Source organism: Perissodus microlepis, chromosome 7 (genome assembly GCF_051167445.1).
Source record: "Perissodus microlepis isolate ML-2025 ecotype Zambia chromosome 7, ASM5116744v1, whole genome shotgun sequence".
Classification (NCBI taxonomy): Eukaryota; Metazoa; Chordata; class Actinopteri; order Cichliformes; family Cichlidae; genus Perissodus; species Perissodus microlepis.
The window spans coordinates 8,280,292-8,298,558 of record NC_140467.1 but is presented as its reverse complement, the minus strand read 5'-3'; the positions used below and the strand labels follow the sequence as shown (position 1 = coordinate 8,298,558).

Below are 18,267 nucleotides of genomic sequence, written 5' to 3'. Positions count from 1 at the left end.
ATATTTTGGTCCATTGTTCATTTGGGAGCCTTTCTATGGAAATTTCCATTTTTCTGTCCCTAACATTTACAGAAATATTGCACTCCACACATGCTTTGGGTGTTACAATTTATTTTTATGTTCAAATAAAATAATATGTTAATTGAACAATTACACCTTCTTGAGCCATCAATTTATAGAGATCCAAGCACTACAGGAGAGATCAGGAAATATGATACATGTAATAACAATTCAATTACGATTTCAAACAACATGCACAGTCATAAAAAATAAACTGTTTCCACAGACTTATTTGGACTAATTTCACTTTAGATCAATAGTATGCACCCTCACAGTGTAACTCTGTCAGTGTCAAGACTGTCTGATTTTGGATTTCAAAGTAAAGGCCTTCAGAGATGTCATATATGAGCTATCTTTGTATGAATTTAAAATGCTATTATAAGGAAACTTGCTATTTCCACAGACCAGTTGAACGGGATACACCCTCACAGTGTTACTCAGGCAATATCACGTCAGTATAATTTTAGATGTCAAAATAATAGCCATTTGAAATAGTTCATGTATGCTTTTTTTTTCATCTCACATCAGAATGCTGTTAAAAAGAAATTTCCTGTTTCCACAGACTGTTTCACTTCAGATCAACAGGATACACCCTGCAGTGTTACTCAGTCAATATCAACTCAGTCTCATTTTGTGTTTTAAAATAATAGAAATTTGAAATCAGCAAGTCTCCTTTGATCAGCATTCTGAAATCATCATCATCAGGGCGATTATTTTGAAATCCAAAGTCAGATTGACCTGATATTAACTGTATAATAATGAGAGGATATGTACTGTGGCTCAAAATTGGAATTAAACATTGACAAGAGGATTTTTCCATATACTGGTGTTCTGAATGCAGGTAAAAACAACAACAACAACAACAACAACAACAACAAAAAACAAAACTCTAGTCAAGAACCGTGGGTAATCAAATTTCAAAGGACGATACTTTTGTCATTCATTTCAGACTGACTTGACCCAGGTGGTAAACACTGTTGGGGTGTGCACTGTGGATCTAAAGTGAAATTATTATGTTAAAACAGCATATACTTTTCATATTTTATTATTTCTATTTAAATTTGGAATATATTTGTTTTAATAGTATTTTGTTTTTGTTTTTTAGATTTAATTTATGATTTACATATATCATTAATGACGGACTAAATGAGTAGATTGACTTGGAGATCCCTTTAATTTTGAAACCAGACCTTAGTTTCTCTTACCGTAATACCCATAACACAAAACAACGTGGGGGCTGGCTCAATCGTTTCAGTAAAATGATCCAGCTCATTAAATTCAAGGGTGCACATTAGTCCGCTTTATCTTCCCTCCATTTAACCTTTCAGAAATAGGCTCATTTATTGAAGGGCCCTCTGTGTAGTTGTCCATATTGTCTTTTTATTAATTTAAAATCATTAATTAATTTTGAATATGCTTATTACGTATGATTTTAAGGCTTATATCGTTTAGTTTCATGGTGAAATCAAAAGCAAATGTGACAGCATCAAAGAATATCAAAGCGATCGGTTTGTGAGTGTGTGTGTGTTATGGTTATGAGGTCATTCTCCGCCGGCGCAGGCGCTTTGTGCTGAAACCGTTTCTCTATCTAACTGCGCTGCTTATTTGAAAAGCGAGCCCCAAAAATAGCAGCTTCGGTTTTCACACTGGGGAACGTATCTACCTGACATTTAGCTACACGTGTAATCTACCCGTGTTCTGTTTTTTATCGCTGTGAGGACCGCTGAAACGCCACTGACCGTCACTTGTCTTATTGAGGTAGGTCGCTATCTGCCACCCGGCACAGCTCAACGTTAGCGCTTGGCGAGCTAACCTGCTAGCTACTAGCAATATTAAACTCACAAGCGCTAAGGAGTTAAACTCAGCTTATCATTATCAAACAGAAATTATTTTTAAATAACGTAAGATAGTCTACCACTCAGCTATGGATATTTGACTTGAGTCAACAAATTCAAACAAACAAACAAACTAAAATTGCTAACTGCGTAATAACAACAACAAACAAGCGCTAATGTTATCAGATGGCGTTAAATTGAATGGAGCAGCCAGGAGGCGGGTCTAAGCGCGTTAGGCCACAAGAAAGACCCGCCTAGCTAGATTTGAGTAGATGGGTAACAGTCATTGCTTTGGTAGCTGTTCAACCGATTACACCGGTCTAGCGCATCCGGTGTGGTGTTAACCACTCGGGGATGGAAACGGGACCCGAATATGGTAAAGTTGCGAATTATAGCTTATTTTTAATGCTTACAGCGGCGTTAAAACGACGAGAGTGGTGCCAGTAATGTGGAATTGTAAATTATTAAAAGGGAATATATTTAAAGACGTGACGCGGAAATTGGTCACCGTCGGTTATCGGTTCCCTGTTAAGGATTAGCCAGCGCCAGCTAACTAGCTGTTTGCTAGCCGTACTCGTTAGCTTGCTAACAAAGAGCCTCTCCTCCTCGCTTTGAACGAGAAAGTCGCTGTAGCTATTTCAAATTGATGTGCTGTCGCACATACGCGATGAGGACAGATGTGTGTGCAAGAGAGGATTAAATTAACTCGAACTCATATTGTGTTAATTTGCGCAGCCGTTTGTTTTATTTTTCTGAATGTTATTACAGCCAACGTTATCCGGTTTAGTTCTGACATTATGGTTGCCTGGTCAGGTAATGGCTGCAGCCGTGGCAGGATAAAGATGAATAAGTAACAAAATTTTCCACGCAAGGTTGCATGATTAAAGCAGGAGAGGAATGCCAAGCTGCCACTGCTGTCATAAAATGCTAGATGGCCCCTGTCTTTTGCGGATACAGTAAAAATGTTTATGGCTTTATGCGGCTTTAAGAAATGTATTATAAACTGCGTTAGCCTTTCTGACAATATTAATTGACATTAAAAATGCTAATAATATTTTTTGCTTATATTGAAAACATTGCTTGCATTCTGTAACAAATCTCAGGTGCAGAATCAAATGTCATTGTGTGTCCCTTGTCATATAGTTAAAATGCTTAGTTTTGCTGTGCAGTAGTTATAGATAATAGCTTGTGTTTAGTTAACCTGTCAGTTGAATTGCATTTTAATGGAGCACAGCTGAACAATACCACTTTAAAGGGAAATTTGCCATGTGTCACATGTGCTAGGGTAAGACCGAAAATCTTTTTAGAGTGTAGATCTTATTTCTAAACCATAAATGATCTGGTGGCTAAGTGTATTACACTGTAAATGAAGTCATGTTTTAATTCTTAGATTCTGGTCTATAAGCTGTACTTAGCACTAAAACGGTGTTGTTAAACTTTTGTTAAACTGTATACACTGTAAATTCTGTCTGCAAGACTAGATTAGACTAGATTTTCACAAGTCTTGTTGACATTTGATATAATGTTGGCTACTTTTCAAAACATGTCAGGAAGCTTTTGTTTTGTATTTTCTCTTGCAGTAATACTGGACTGGAACAAATTGAGACTGTCAGCTCATCCCGCCTTTGCCTGGACTGGGGAGTTTAGTGCCTGTGCCTGTTGTAGGCTGTGTGTGTTTGTTCCTCACCAGTGATTCCTTATGCTTGATCGAAGCTGCACCCTGTGTCGTACAGGATGGATGGTGTGGACTTAAAGAGACCTGTATATCAACATCAGCACTTTGTGTTCTGCTGCAGTGTTCAGTCCCTCTCCATTCGTAAGAGAACGCATCTCGTCTTACACCTTCAGTCCCCGAAATATATTTATAAAGATAGTCTTTGAGCAATAAAAAGGGAGAGCTGGAGATAGACATTATAAATCTTTCTCTTTTTTTCCTTTTTGAAGCACAGCTATATATTGCTTACATAAGCCAAAATGGCAAGCATGAAAATATCCTTATTTTAATTTTTCAGTTATCGTACCTCCTTAACTCTTAGTGTGTGTGGTGGGATGTCGGAAAAGCCAGACGACAAAATGGTGAAGTTCCTGGCTCCCCCTCAGAAAAGTGGAAATGGCCCTAGTTTTGGTTCAGATTCGATGGTTGGTGAGGGTCGGCCAGTGGAAGTGAGACGCCGGCATCACACCATGGAACGCGATCGATGTAACCCTGAACACCGTTTTCTACGTCGCAGTGTCATCAGTGATTCTAATGCCACAGCTTTGGCCCTTCCTTTACCCAGCAAGATCCCCATCCCTACGCCTCAGCTGGTTCAGCCACAGGAAGCAGTCCTCCAGCAGCAAAAGACTGCTGGTACTTACTCACCCAAGGCTGAACCAAGTTTATCTCAAAATGAGAAGTCTGTGGATGGTGGAAAAGAGGGAGAAGGAAAAGATATAGAAATAGCAAGGGTGGCTGTAGTGCCTTCACAGCAAGAGCCTGCTAGAGTGCGTGACATCTGTGATGGAGAGGCAGTAGTAGCAGCTCACACGACACCCAGCCTGGAAACAGAATTGCCAAGTCAAGTTGAACCTGAAAGCGGCACTGAGGTGAAGGTACAACACGAGGAAGGAGAGGAGGCAGATAAGGACGCCAGAGCCCGAGCAGAGGCAGAGCAACGGGAAGCTGAGAAAAAAGTCCAAGAAGACATCGAGGAGGCTGAAACCAAAGCAGTGGGCACATCACCTGATGGACGGTTCCTGAAGTTTGACATAGAAATTGGACGTGGCTCTTTCAAGACAGTCTACAAGGGCTTGGACACCGAGACCACTGTGGAGGTGGCTTGGTGTGAATTGCAGGTATGAAAACAATTGTATACAACGATTGTACTTTGTAACACACACATATTGCCTCATTCCCCCCCCCCCCCCCCCCCGCTTTTTTTTTTGTTTTGTTTTTGTATTATTTTTTGTATGAGTCAAAATAATTTCCGTTCAACCTGTTACCTGAGCTGCAGCCACTATCATTTCCTTTCAGCCAAGCATAGCCAGCATTTCCTGATTGTTTCGCTCTACATTTTTCATCAAAACAGCCAAAGAAAACTTCCCATTTCCTGATTTGACTTCACTCTAAGAGACTGGGAAGTTATTTGGTGCTTTCAGTGCTTCTTTGATAAATGATTATTCCTTTATGACAACCTCTTTGAACACAGGAAATTACCTTTTGACAAAATGTGTGCAGAATTGTTGTAGTCATGATAATGATTTTCCACACTTACTGTTCACACTGTTAGAGGATACTGCTATAAAATCTAAATCTAGTTTCTGGTATCTAGTGTAGAAATATAGAAAATGCAACTGAGCGGATTCTTGAAACATCACTTTACTCCCAGATAATGGGACCTTTTGAAGCTTTGTCTAAAATTACATAAAAGATTATAAATCTCAGAAATCCCATTACTACTACTACTACTCGGCTAATATTGGCAACAGCAGGAATATTTAAGTTGACTTTATTAACAAACATTCAGCGTTCTTAGTCACAGATCTGACCTTTGACCTACTTTTGAGTGGATTTGTTTTACTTTTTTTTTTTTTTTTTTTTTTTTGGCTCGTAAAAAAATTAGTTCTGCTGTCTGTCCAGTTATAGCAGCTATATAGCCCAGAGCAAAGTTTAACCTCATTCACCACATGAATGTTTGCTCTCACTGTCATGCTTTACCCTGCCATGAGAGCAGTAGGACTCACACGGCTGCGGAGAGAACCACAGTAACACATGCTCACTGGTTTCAGAACAATGTGAGGATTACAGGCAAGTTCCCCTCCCCCTCTCACACAATCTCACGCATGCTCAATGCATTCCTTTTTTGAATGCTTGCCTGAATGTAAAATGGGTCAAATTCCTCACTGAGGAATCTCCTGCAGGCTGACCTGCCAAGGCCTGCTTGTGAACCATCAGTCCACCTCCCACTCTCTTTCAACTTTCTCACATTTTACTTTCCTAAAGCTCAAATATCTTATGTATAATACTTAGGTGTTAGTGCAGTATAAGATGGGATACATTTTTAGTTGAGGTTTAAACTGCATTTAGTGGTGATTTTTTTTTTATTTTTTTTTTTTATTTAATTTGACCTCAAGACAGACTTCTTGCAGCCCCTGAACTTTCCACTAAGGTTGTTCAAAGTAACATTTTTATTTTCTTCTTGAGCTCTCAGTTAGTATCACATCTGCAATTTGAGTGAACATAACATCTTACCCAGTAAATTTATGTTGAATTATTCAGAAGAAGGGGGGTTTCGGGGTCTGTCACTTCCCAAGCCAAATATGCAGATCCATCCGCTGTGGCGACCCTTTGGGAAATTAAGGGAGCAGCAAAAGCATTTCCAAACAGCTGAGTTGTACTATTCTTGTTAAAGTCTCTTTCTGTCATTCTGCCTTTAGTTGAGCTAAATTTGCCACAGCCTACTAAGAGAGAAGTCAGTTTGGGGTTTTAGAAAAGAGTGAAAGTGAACTGTTGCAATGGAAGGACAGAAACAAAAAACAGAACGAAGATACAGCTTCTAAAACAGAAAAAAAAAAAGAAATCTTTTATCTCAATATGAGACTGAAGAAGTCACTTGGATGGGTGACGAAATATTTCTCCCACTGAAAATGCTATGTCCAGATGAACAGAATCAACCTTTTGGGTTTTATCGCAATACTTTTGCTTTCATTAGTAGTGAAACCCATAAATGTAACTGAATTCTAGTTAGGTTTTTGTTCACTTGGCACTCTTTGCTTTTTCCTTCCACTGCCACCTCAGAAGTTTCAGAGCTAGAAACTTCAGCTGTACATGAGAAGCTGAAATCCCCTTTACACATCAGAGGTTTTTAATGTAGTCCCCCGGTCATCCAGGTGTTAGCATGCCTTCAAGATGTACAGAGATGGTAACACTGGGTGTTTTATTTAGATATGTTATCTTACCCTAGTTTCATTAGTCCAGTGTTAGGGGCATTTAATGATACTAGAGGTGCATATATTTAACGTAACAATCACAATGAGATTTAAGATTGAGTTGTTTAAGAAAGGAGTAGGGATCCAAGAAGTTAATTTAATTGGTGTCCTGCTAATACTTGAGTCATTGATGCACAATAAAGCTTGCAACATATTTGTTAAGAATTTGGCGTGCCAGCTATGAGCAATAGCGTATCTTGTGGCTGCTTGCTGGTGAAACGAGCCAGGCAGGTTTCCCCTTGTAGGACCTTCAGTTTATCTCTAACATGATTAAAATGAAATAGTCACATTTGTAGTCCCATGCCTTAATGCTCTTTATATACACACACACAAATGAACATGTAAATCTTTTTTTTTTTAATGCATACATTTTTTTAGAGATTATGTAGATGTAAATAAACCTTAAATTCTTCTGTAGTTTGATTTCACTCTGACCAAAGGCAGCAATTGCAGGATATGCAGCAACTTTTCCTGAAAACTGTCTTTGAAATTTTAATGAAGTGGCCCTGGCTTATTCAACCTATAAGGCAATCTGTGCTATAATTGACTGAGAATTTTTATTTGTTCACCTTTATTCACCCACTAATGAACCCCCACAGTTGTTTCACACTGCAGACACGTCTGAAGGATAAGTAGGTCACCCCAGAGAGGAAGTTGAGGAGGGACCAAAAATAAAAAAAGAAGAAATTAAGGAACCTCCCCTTTTGGCTCACTATTGCATTTTCAACTATTCAGTCTTCCAGTTGCTGCTTCCACGCCTCCTTCCTCTCAAATACAGATTGAAAGATGAGTAAGAATACTCCATGCATCCTGTATAAACTATGGCAGCCCTCTGTCCAGCTGGCCGATGGCATCCGCTGGAAGTGACATGCTACACCAAGTATTTTAACAGAGACCTCATCACATTTCATGAATCAAGGTTTTCAGGTTTACTGTAAGACTTTAATTTTCTAATTGTGACAAATTTGGATAGAAATGTCACTGAGGAAAGCATTAATGGGATTGCTCACTAAAAGCACAAGGTAGGCGGAAATCCCTATCTCAGCCTGAGGTCAAAGACTGGTGACACGAGGAACAACTATGTTGTACCAGTTTTACAAACAACAGTAGAACAGAAATACTTGGTGTGATACTGGTTCCCTTCTCACTCTTACTGTATAAAGGTCATGTCCTTTTTAGCTTGAGTCACTGATTTAGATTTTGAGAACACTATGGTAATTTCTAACCTTTATTCAGTCAGGGTCATGCAGAATATTTCTTCACAGAAAGAACATTTTTGGGTGGCTTTTTATTAAACCTGTAGGGAGCTGGTGAGGAAATAACTAACTTTGCAGTTGTTTTTTTTAATTGTATGGTTGGACTTTCACTCTTTGAATGCCATTCTGAACAAAAACTTTATTCCATAGGTTTCAAAGTGATACTATCAAACATATCAAATTTAAAAATACCTTTAAAGCACTACATGCTTGAGTTTAGTTTGTAGAAAATAAAAGCAGCCACTGTAGTAGTATTGATCGGAAACATTTTAACAACATTCCCCACATGTTAAGGTTGTTTATTAATGGATGAAGGTTTTAAATACAGTTGCAAACTTAATATTAAACTCTGCTAACGTTTCGGATTTTAACAAATAAGAAGGAAGACAGATGACCTTTCAGTGGTGGAGTGATATACTCAGTAAGCACTGTATTGGTTTCTCTTCTAATTTGACTGGATATCTGTCTTTAATTGAAAGTCAATTAAAATGTGATAATAATACTATTAGATTGTGAAAGAGCCTGGATCTGGCAGCTTTTTTTTTTTTCTTACTCCCTGATAATTTGCATGGCAGTCACAGTGATCTTTGACCTCGATGTCATGTTACATTGTCAAGAGAACACCAAATATTTCCACAGATACTGCATTTAATGCAACTAAATAGCAAACGGTGACACTTTTTAACATGGCTTTCAGCTGTTTGTCACATCTTAGCCAGAGGGCTCCATCTAGACCTTAGTGTCAGTGTCAGAGTAGGGACCCGATAGAGCCGATCCTCGGCATTATCGTTAGCATTTTTTCCTTTGTCTATTTTTAGGCCTGTTAGGTTATTTATGCCGTCCTTTGCCTCAAAGCAGCATTTTCCACTCTGCTTTTGAGATACTGTAGTTAACTGTCCTTCACATTGCTTCAAACACCTTTTTTAACACTTTATTTTTATTGGTAGTTTTGTATATTTTTTACAAAACATTCAGACCCTTAACAAGTACAGAGCATCTAGGCTAGCAAAGATGCATTTAGAAGAAAAAAAAAAGACACATCCATTTATGGTACAATCAAATCAAATAGGTGAATTACAGCAATGATACATGATACTGGTGGTGGTCAGAGGGCCCAGTGGCGCCAGTGTCCGGCAGCCTTGCCTCTGTCAGTGCGCCCCAGTGTGTGAATGTGTGTGTGAATGAGTGGATGATTGTGTATAGTGTAAAGCGCTTTGGGGTCCTTAAGACCAAGTAAAGCGCTATACAAATACAGACCATTTACCATACATGGTACCAGAATTTATAATATTTTTCCATTCAAGTAAAGGTCCCATTTTTTCCAGTGCCTCTCAAATTTATCAGCAGCAAGTCATAGTGAAAAAGTCAGTCTCTCCATTGTGTAAATTTCCTTGATAATGCCTATCCAGTCCAAAAATGACGGTGGATCCACGTTTAGCCATTTGCGAGTTATGGCTTTCTTTGCGCCAGCCAATAGTATTAATAAAAGATATTTGTCCGATTTCCTCAGTCCTTGGGGCAAATCACATAGATAAAACAGAGTGAAATCAGGGGCTAAGTTCAAGCCCATCATGGTATTGATTTCTGTAATCACTACTAACCAGTAGGGGACAATCTTAGCACATTCCCAAAAAATATGAAAATGTCCTGCAGATACACATCCACAGTTCCTCCAACACTGAGCCTTGTCGGGGTCTTTACTTTGTTTACTCTTAGCATTAGGCGTGACAAAAAAAATGCACCGTGTTTTTCCATGCAAATTCCATGCAGAACGGAGCACCAAGTCCTTGGTCTTGTATTCCAAAAAATGAATCACAATAGACCTGGGTTTGGAGCCCAGTGGTGGCTCGGGGCCGAGTGAGCGGTGGCACCGCTGTATGCCCAGATTGGTGTCAGAGAGAGACAGTTCCTTCTTTATAAAATTCTCCATGAATTTGAGCATGTTGTCCCCTTCTTCACCCTCTGGTATCCCGTGAACACGTATGTTATTCCTGCGAGAACGGGCTTCCAGGTCAGACAGACGTGTCTGGAGAGTATGGCTGAGCACGTCTTTAAGATCGGCTGTGACCTCCTCCACCTCGGTTACTCTCTGATCGACCTCCTCGATCCTGCTTGTTACCTCTTTCATGTCCGTGACAGTTTCGTCGAGCCGTTGCCCCACTTCTTTCCTAAACTCCAACATTTCTGTTTTCACAAGTCCAGTCTTTTCCGCTATTTCTCTTTTCAAATTATCCTGGACTTCTTTCAACTCAGCGACAATGTTAGCTTCAATTGCCTCCATAGCGCCGTGTAGCTTTAGCTTGCTAGCACCGTCAACTTCTTTCGGTGAAAAAACTCCTTCCTCCGCACTTTCTTGCCGAATTCCTCTTCTCTTTCTCTTGTTACCCCCTGGCATACAACTATGAATATTCTTAGTTGTGTTATAACATGTCAATTTTCAAGGGGTAACCAGACCGCCCAGGAGCTGAAAGATTATGCTGCAACCAGTTTCCTCACCATCCGGAAGTCCGCTTCAAACACCTTTAAACTAAAATCATCACTCAACATAGTGTTATTCTTCCATAAGTCTCAGAAGATACATTTATGCATATTCAGTAATCAGTTGAAAGAGCTATGTTGTGCTATTACTGTGATAAAACTGATTAGGTACAAGTAGAATAAAAGGGTCAGTAACTACATCCAGAATAATTAAACGTACTAGGAACGGTTATTCTGGAAGACATTGATATTTTAGTATAGTTATTTTGGTCATTTTAGTTTTTCCATTGTTTTCAGTTTTTCTTGATGGGTTATTACTGTTTGGAAAGTCCCTGTCTGATATCGCTGCTGTTTTCTTTATCTCGTCAGTCATTAATTTTGACCCAAGAATATTTATTTAATTGCCTGTTCAAAGAATTCTAATTAATTTGTAAATATCCTAAAGGCAACTAAATATAGGGGGAGAAATACGTTGTTTAAAGTTCCTATTGACACAAAGTCACTCAAAAATGAAAGAGTTATTTTGACACCATTTCAGTTGACCTCACTGCATGGGATTTCTGGAGACAGTTGGGTACTTTCCCAGTGACAGTATGAGCAAGACATGACACAGACCAGAGAGCTTTTTAAAGTAACAGTCAAAAGAGGGTGTGATGTGTTGTCGTCCCTTTTTCGTTTAACTTTCATTGACAAAGCAAGGGAAAGGCGTGCCTGGAGTATGTGGAAGATCTTCATGTCCCTGACCATGTTGCACAGCCCCACTGCTGAGGGTCTTGTACCACCAAATTCTCTGGTGGGAACCTGTGATAAATAATTCTCAAGCTGAAGGAACGTGTCGAATCAGCTTGGTTACCTTGTACCTCTCTGAAATCAGCTCACGGATAATAGCGGACCAAACGGAATGTAGCTTTGGCAGCTGTAGAATCAAAAATGGGAATTCAAAAATTGAATTCAGCAAGGACATAAAGGATGGCTTTCACTCAGTGTTGGCAGAAATTCTGGCAAAACCCAAACACTTCAGAAAGGGGAAGCAGTGCTTTGTACACAGTGCATGCAGTGGAGATTGAGTGCTTCACCTGGACACAATTTGGGGTGTATAGGACATGCTAGAGTGGGGATTTCTATAGACCGATCAATTTTGTGCGTCTATAAAGTAAGCTAGGGGGATTTCAAGCAAGTTAAATTTGATCTTAACTGCAAACTGTTCTTAAAAGATTGCACCCCACCCAAACTGCTCTCAAATTACTGTGCACAGTTGTGGCAGGCTTGTAGCATGCTGGCTCCAGACTGGACCTTGTTTTTGCCTATTTGTTTTAAGGAGTTTCATGTGGCCCTTTTGAAGGCAGTATTAGACTTTGGCTTTGTCTTTTTATTCAATTTGTACATCAGCATGTCATGGCCTTTACCTGTCCACCACCTACTGATGCCAACCTTTTTTTCATTCTTTTTTTTTTTAATTTAAAAAAAAAAAGTTAAATGATAAATGATGGCCTTCAGTAAAATCAAAGTAAGTTAAATATAAATATAATGTACATAGAGAGAGCGCTGCATAAACAAAACAAAAAGTACCTCAGTAAAGTCCGGACGTTTTAGGGCTAGATCAGATGACCCTGAACTCCTCCCTCCTCCTAGTGATGTTCTATAGTGATGCAGCATAGGCTGCTGATGATCTCATACGGTGTTTTTAGTCTGGTCTCTCTATGCGCTATTCTTTCCTTCTCACACACACACACACACACACTGGTCGTAGTAGATGGCTGCCCCCTCCCTGAGCCTGGTTCTGCTAAAGGGTTCTTCCTGTTAAAAAGGAGTTGTTTTTTTTTCCTCCCCACTGTCACCAAGTGCTTGGTCATAAGGGGTTGCCTAGGGGTTTTCTTTTTGTTATTGTAAGGTCTTTACCCTACAATATAGGATGTTTTGAGACAACTTGTTTTTGTCTCAAAACAATTGGCACTTAGTGTTTACTCTGGACTGGAATGGTGATTACTCCTTCAGAGGCATAGGCTACTAAGCCTGTACCACAGGGGTGGTTTTGTACCTACAATGCAAATGCTTGTATTCATACGAAAGTTTTATATTTGGGCGGGTGGAGGTTTGGGTGTTGCTCTGAGGCTGTGAATACTGGTGTTGATGTTTTGCATGACTGTTTTGACAGAGAGGGAAAATTACTGTCCAGCTAGATAAATGGATAAATCCTCTGGAAAGTAGGTCATTAGGTCCAGTTGCAGTTTCAGTTTGTGGAACCTTAATTCTTCCATCTTCTGTCACTGCTGTTTCCTTTCAGTGATTCCAGATTTATTGTCCTTCCTTACTCCTTATTGTTGCTCCTCACATTTTTTCCCCTCAGTTTATCAATTTGTTTCCCTCAGACATTACGCAAACCTCAAACATCCAAGATATCTCCCGTTAAGGCTTTTTGGTCAGTTATGTTTTTGTTCAAGTGATGTCAGTTACTGGAGCATTTTTGCTATCACATACTTGCAGTCAAGAGCTCACACTGCACTAAAACAATGGGCTGAATTTCCTGGACAGCTTGGCCTATGGCCAGTTTTACCAGTTTTAACTTCTATGGGTTTACTGCTCTGTAGTCATACAGCGTATAAATGTAGGTCATGCTAGCATTTGACTGGAAACTAGAGTTTTTTACCCTGCAACATTTTTTGTTAATACCCAGAAACTACAGGAGGATTTAATGTCATTCCTTCTGCATGCATCAGTCAGTTGATGGAATTTTAAGTCACACTTGACCGACAATGCTATCAGGTGTACATACTGCTATGATTCATTGACAGTTCATCAGCTGCCAGACACTTGACTCTTTGCTGAGAACACAGCGTCAGCCTCAGTTGCACAATTGGCTCTATATATTCGTTGTTATCTGTGATTGTTCACGTTTTAAATTGTCTTACTGACTAAATTATCATAGTTACTCTCATCTTTGGATGTGTGGCAGTGAAAATCTGAAACCATAACATGGAATCATGTATATTGATCGTGTTAACACGATTTGATAGTGGTGGAATAGGGATTTTCTTGCTCAAAAAAAGATGACTCTGCACATGAGTACAGATCGTTTTCTTATACTTGACGTAATGTTTTGGGTTTGTTTGTTTGTTTGTTTGTTTTTTAAATTTCCCTGTTATTTTGGGCCATTCAATTAATGTAACAGGAGCCCTAGGCTAAAGTAAATTAAATGCCACTATCTGTCTTAAATCTTTAGTTACAAGATTTTTACTTTAACTGTGTATTTTTAAAGTGTATTTTAAGTGTTTTTAAAAATTTTTTTAGCCAAGCTTGATGCATTATTTCTTTGACATGATTATCTTCAATGTACTGATATCCCATATTTCTTACTGAGCACTGGCTCTTCTAGCATTTTGTTTTTCTTTAACCAAGGGCAAAGAGAGTTGGGTGCGTTTTTTAGTATGCAGTCATCTTCAATAGAAAACAGGCAGCCACATTCCTATATCCTACTGTATCTTTCCTTTTAGAAGAAGAATGTATACTTTATTGATCCCCTTGGAGAAATTCTTCTCTGCATTTAACCCATTCACTCAGTGAAGTAGTGGGCAGCCATTGGGTGCCCGGGGAGCAGTGTGTAGGGACAGTACCTTCCTCAGGGGTACCGCAGGGTAGCCGTTCAGTGGATTTGAACCACCGACCTTCCGATCATGGGGCCACCACTCTACCTACTGAGCTATCCCTGCCCCTCTTTTGTCAAAGCATATGTGAAATTTTTGAAAAACTAAAAGCATCTTGAAAACCTTTTCTTAGTTAAACTGCAAGTGGATTAAGAAATACTTTGTATGAATGTGTCTTTGTAGGTTTTCATTCATCCAGCTTAGAAGCTCCAAGCTCCTTAGCCTTTGTAGGAATGGGTGAATTCAGATACTAAAGAACAGATGTAGAGTTCAGGTGTTCCTAATGATAATTTTTTATTACCACACCGTACATTGTACCTTTTTATTATTCCGAATTACATGTGCATCTGTATAAATGGTGCTGCACTCACTGAGTGAAATCTTCCTTTTTCATCCCTTGTAGGATCGTAAGCTTTCGAAGTCGGAACGGCAGCGTTTTAAGGAGGAGGCTGGCATGTTAAAGGGACTACAACATCCCAACATTGTTCGCTTTTACGACTCCTGGGAAGGACCCTCCAAAGGCAGGAAGTGCATTGTGTTGGTCACGGAGCTCATGACTTCTGGCACACTCAAAACGTGAGTTACGGTGGCAGGGAATTTGTAGATGCAGGGCATATTCAGTATACACACTGTAATAGGAATGGCTTCATCTTGTTTTGACTTACTGTTGATGTACAGATGTAAAAGTTCAGATGTAAAAAGCAAAACAAAAAACCTCAAAACCATAATCTTAAAGTGGACTCTGAAGTTGATGTGGAGCCAGTGCAAGTGACATAGAACTTAGAAGACTTAGTTAGAAGCCTTGCAGTTGCATTCTGAACAACTTGCAGCTGAACACACATGATTGGTAGTTGACACTGAAGTATTAAATTGTTATATATTCATAAATTTTAACTTGGCTGGTCCGCATGTCAGTGTTAGCTTTTTAACTACTAGAAATTAGCCGATAACCACAGAAGCAATGTAGTTAGCAGCTGATACATTAATGTGAAAACATTATCAGTCCAGCATGTGTGTAACATTAACAGACTGTTAATTTCACAGGATAACCAATTCTTTTTTATTAAAGTGTTTTTTTCTCTCAAGAAAAAGCCCAATTTTTAAGCTGAAAGTATAGAAAGTATTCTACCCTAGTGAATAATATGATCTGCTTTCCTGTAGATATCTGAAGCGGTTCAAGGTGATGAAAATTAAAGTGCTGCGGAGCTGGTGTAGACAAATCCTGAAGGGCCTCCACTTTCTTCACACTCGGGCTCCTCCAATCATCCACAGAGACCTTAAATGTGACAACATTTTCATCACAGGCCCCACAGGGTCTGTCAAGATTGGAGACCTGGGACTGGCCACTCTCAAACGCGCATCCTTTGCCAAAAGTGTTATAGGTACGAATCCAGTGGGTTTTCTGTTTTCTGTCCTGCAATGGGACAGTACCTTTTCTGGGGCCATGATAACATGTTTTATGGAAAATTATGGTGTGTAGATAAGAGATTGTTTTTTTTGACGATGTGGTTCAAAAACAGACCACAGCGTTTCAGCTGTCTCTCAAACCACAGCTCAAAAGGAGGCCAAATACTGTGGTAATCTTAGGAAGATAACCACAAGGTTTTCTCTCTCTGCACTCATACAGTAACTTATCAAGTTTGGTCTTTGTACAGAGTATTTCTGTTCTATGTTTCTCCACAAAGAGAGAGTTTTTTTTTCCAGGCATCTACTGAATGTAAGTAGCGCCTAACATTTCTACTACTGTTAAATATTAATATTATGGTAGTTGTCGTGCCTTCTTGCAGGCTAACCTGGCCATGGCAAAAGGTATGGCCTTTGCTTCTGTCTTAGACTGGTCTTTGTTCTGTGGTTTGGAAATATGTGGTCTGTTTGCCAGTTTTACCAATGATGTTTAACATCTCTTTCTATGGGTTTGCCTCAACAGGTTTTTTATTTTTATTTTTATTTTTTTAGTGTTTGTCTCTTGATGTTTTTAAAAATATTTGCAGGACTGCAGAATCTTTTTGCTCCATCTTTGTGTCCAGGGAGCTCTCCCCACTTTCTCTCTGTCAGCATTTTGCAGTTTTTTTTTTTTTTTGTTTTCTTTCTTTTCTTTTTCTTTTCCCTTTCACAGTCTTGGGTATGCTTTTAAAATGTAGGCTCTAGCCTCAGCTGTGCCCCATTCTGCTGTTTGGAATGAATAGGGTACTGCTGTTCATTGAGTAAGTATGATCTTTTATGGGCCTGGTAAGTCTGACAGTGTGCTGTCATACGCATCAATATCAGAAAAATACATTCAAATAACCAAATGAGTTTTTCTGTGTAAGACCTGAGATTGAATATAAAATAATCTACTAATATAAAAAGGCTTATGTGCACGGACACACTGTTGAGCACTGTTACTAGCTATGGGATCTGCTTCTCTCAGCCTTGACCATAACACTTTCTTCCTGCAGGGGAGGATGAAATGGTAAGTCAGACATCGAAAGGTGGGTGTACTATAAAAGGGAATGTTATTGTTGCTGTAAGGTAAGGTCTTGACAAAAGTTATTTCCATAGCTAGTCCTGTTTACATTACAGGGTCAATTGGCATTACTGTGAACAAATTCCACTTTATTTCGGCATGGGTATTATTCCTGAGTGGCTCATTTTAGAGATAATATTTGAATGGTGCAATGTTATTTATTCAGGCTAACCAGTGTGTCCTGCACATTGGTTATCTCAGCTACACGTGTATATCCCAACATGTTAAGGTCTTACACAGACAAACACGTGCCTTCTTCTCAACAGTCTAACTGAGCCCAGCTTCTCCCTCCTTTTTTGTTTTCTCTCTTTTTTGCTTTCCTCCCCCTTTTTTCTTTTTTCTTTTTCCTCTTTCTTCCAACTTTCATCTCACAGGTTCTACTCCAGGGGATTTCAACAGGCTGGTCAATCTTCTCATCCTCCTCTTCCTCAACCCCTCATGGGTTAGAGGAGCAGAGGAGCAATGGGTTGTGAGAAGCCCACTCAATCAGTAAGGGAGTTCTGAATAGTTGTTTTGATTTAAGGTACCCCTGAGTTCATGGCGCCTGAGATGTATGAGGAGAAGTACGACGAGTCAGTGGATGTGTATGCCTTTGGAATGTGCATGCTGGAGATGGCCACCTCAGAGTACCCTTACTCAGAGTGCCAGAATGCTGCACAGATCTACCGCAGAGTTACCAGCGTAAGTCGTCTTTTCAACCCTCCAGTCACCCCTCTGCCCTGCCTTCACCTCCTTCTGTGTGCCAAGAAGGCTAATGTCCACTTCTGGAATCATTTCATGTTCCTGCTGACATGTCTTTAGTTTGCATTACTTTTATTTCTTCTGCTCTGATAATACTATTTATCTTCTTATTCTGTTTGAAGAACCTACAAGTTTAAAAAGAACAGAAGCTATTAATCCTAATAATCCTCCCTTGTCTTCCTTCTTTCCTGTATGTTAATTAAGCCATTAGAGTTGACTAATATAACACTAAACAAGTTCAGACCTGCTGTTTTCTGAATAACCAGCATGAGTCTTGTATGATCCCAGAGGGGCAGTGACTGTAAAAGGAAAAACACATTTTGTTTATTCATACGGATCATACTAATAGATGGCAATCCGCAGTCACCTATGGTTCATTTTCATGCAATCACTGGACACTTGGAGATAAAGCAGTTGAACTCACTCTGAGAGTGCTAGCTATAAAATTTCTTTTGAAGTCTATAGCAATACCTTCAGTTTATCATTAACCACAAAATAAAAATGGTCTTTCCACGCCATTGAACAGAGCATTTTCTTTGACATTTACCCCTGTGCTACGCTGAGTCATTGGAGTTATAAAAGCTTTTAAGGATGTAGTGTCACATGCTCTGGCTGTATTGTTAACTGCAGGAAAAATTGACTTTTCTTTTCTTTTCTTTTTTTCTTTTTTTTCCTGGCTTTTAACTCAACTGCTCAGTTCGGTCTTAAATTTTCCGGCACTTTCATTTGTCATGGCTTCAATTCATCGCCTCTCATCAGCCGTCCATTACTTTCTTATGCAC

At 39.3% G+C, this 18,267-nt stretch overlaps 1 protein-coding gene across 8 annotated transcripts in view; it reads left to right on the top strand.

Annotated features, from left to right (window-relative positions):
- The first annotated feature begins 1,613 nt into the window (after positions 1 to 1,613).
- Positions 1,614 to 18,267, top strand: part of LOC146382490 (serine/threonine-protein kinase WNK1-like) — a 29,331-nt gene continuing 12,677 nt past the window's right edge. For 5 of the 8 annotated variants that reach the window (XM_084933147.1, XM_084933144.1, XM_084933146.1 and 2 more), the window contains exons 1-5: positions 1,614 to 1,818; positions 3,476 to 4,730; positions 14,642 to 14,814; positions 15,400 to 15,620; positions 17,268 to 17,425. In XM_084933147.1, coding sequence (XP_084789273.1) covers positions 3,945 to 4,730; positions 14,642 to 14,814; positions 15,400 to 15,620; positions 17,268 to 17,425 — 1,338 coding nt within the window. In that variant the 5' untranslated portion in view covers positions 1,614 to 1,818; positions 3,476 to 3,944. Of the gene's footprint in view, positions 1,819 to 2,158; positions 2,272 to 3,475; positions 4,731 to 14,641; positions 14,815 to 15,399; positions 15,621 to 17,267; positions 17,426 to 18,267 lie in introns of those variants that run through there. The other 3 variants (XM_084933148.1, XM_084933149.1, XM_084933143.1) reach the window with 2 other exon arrangements.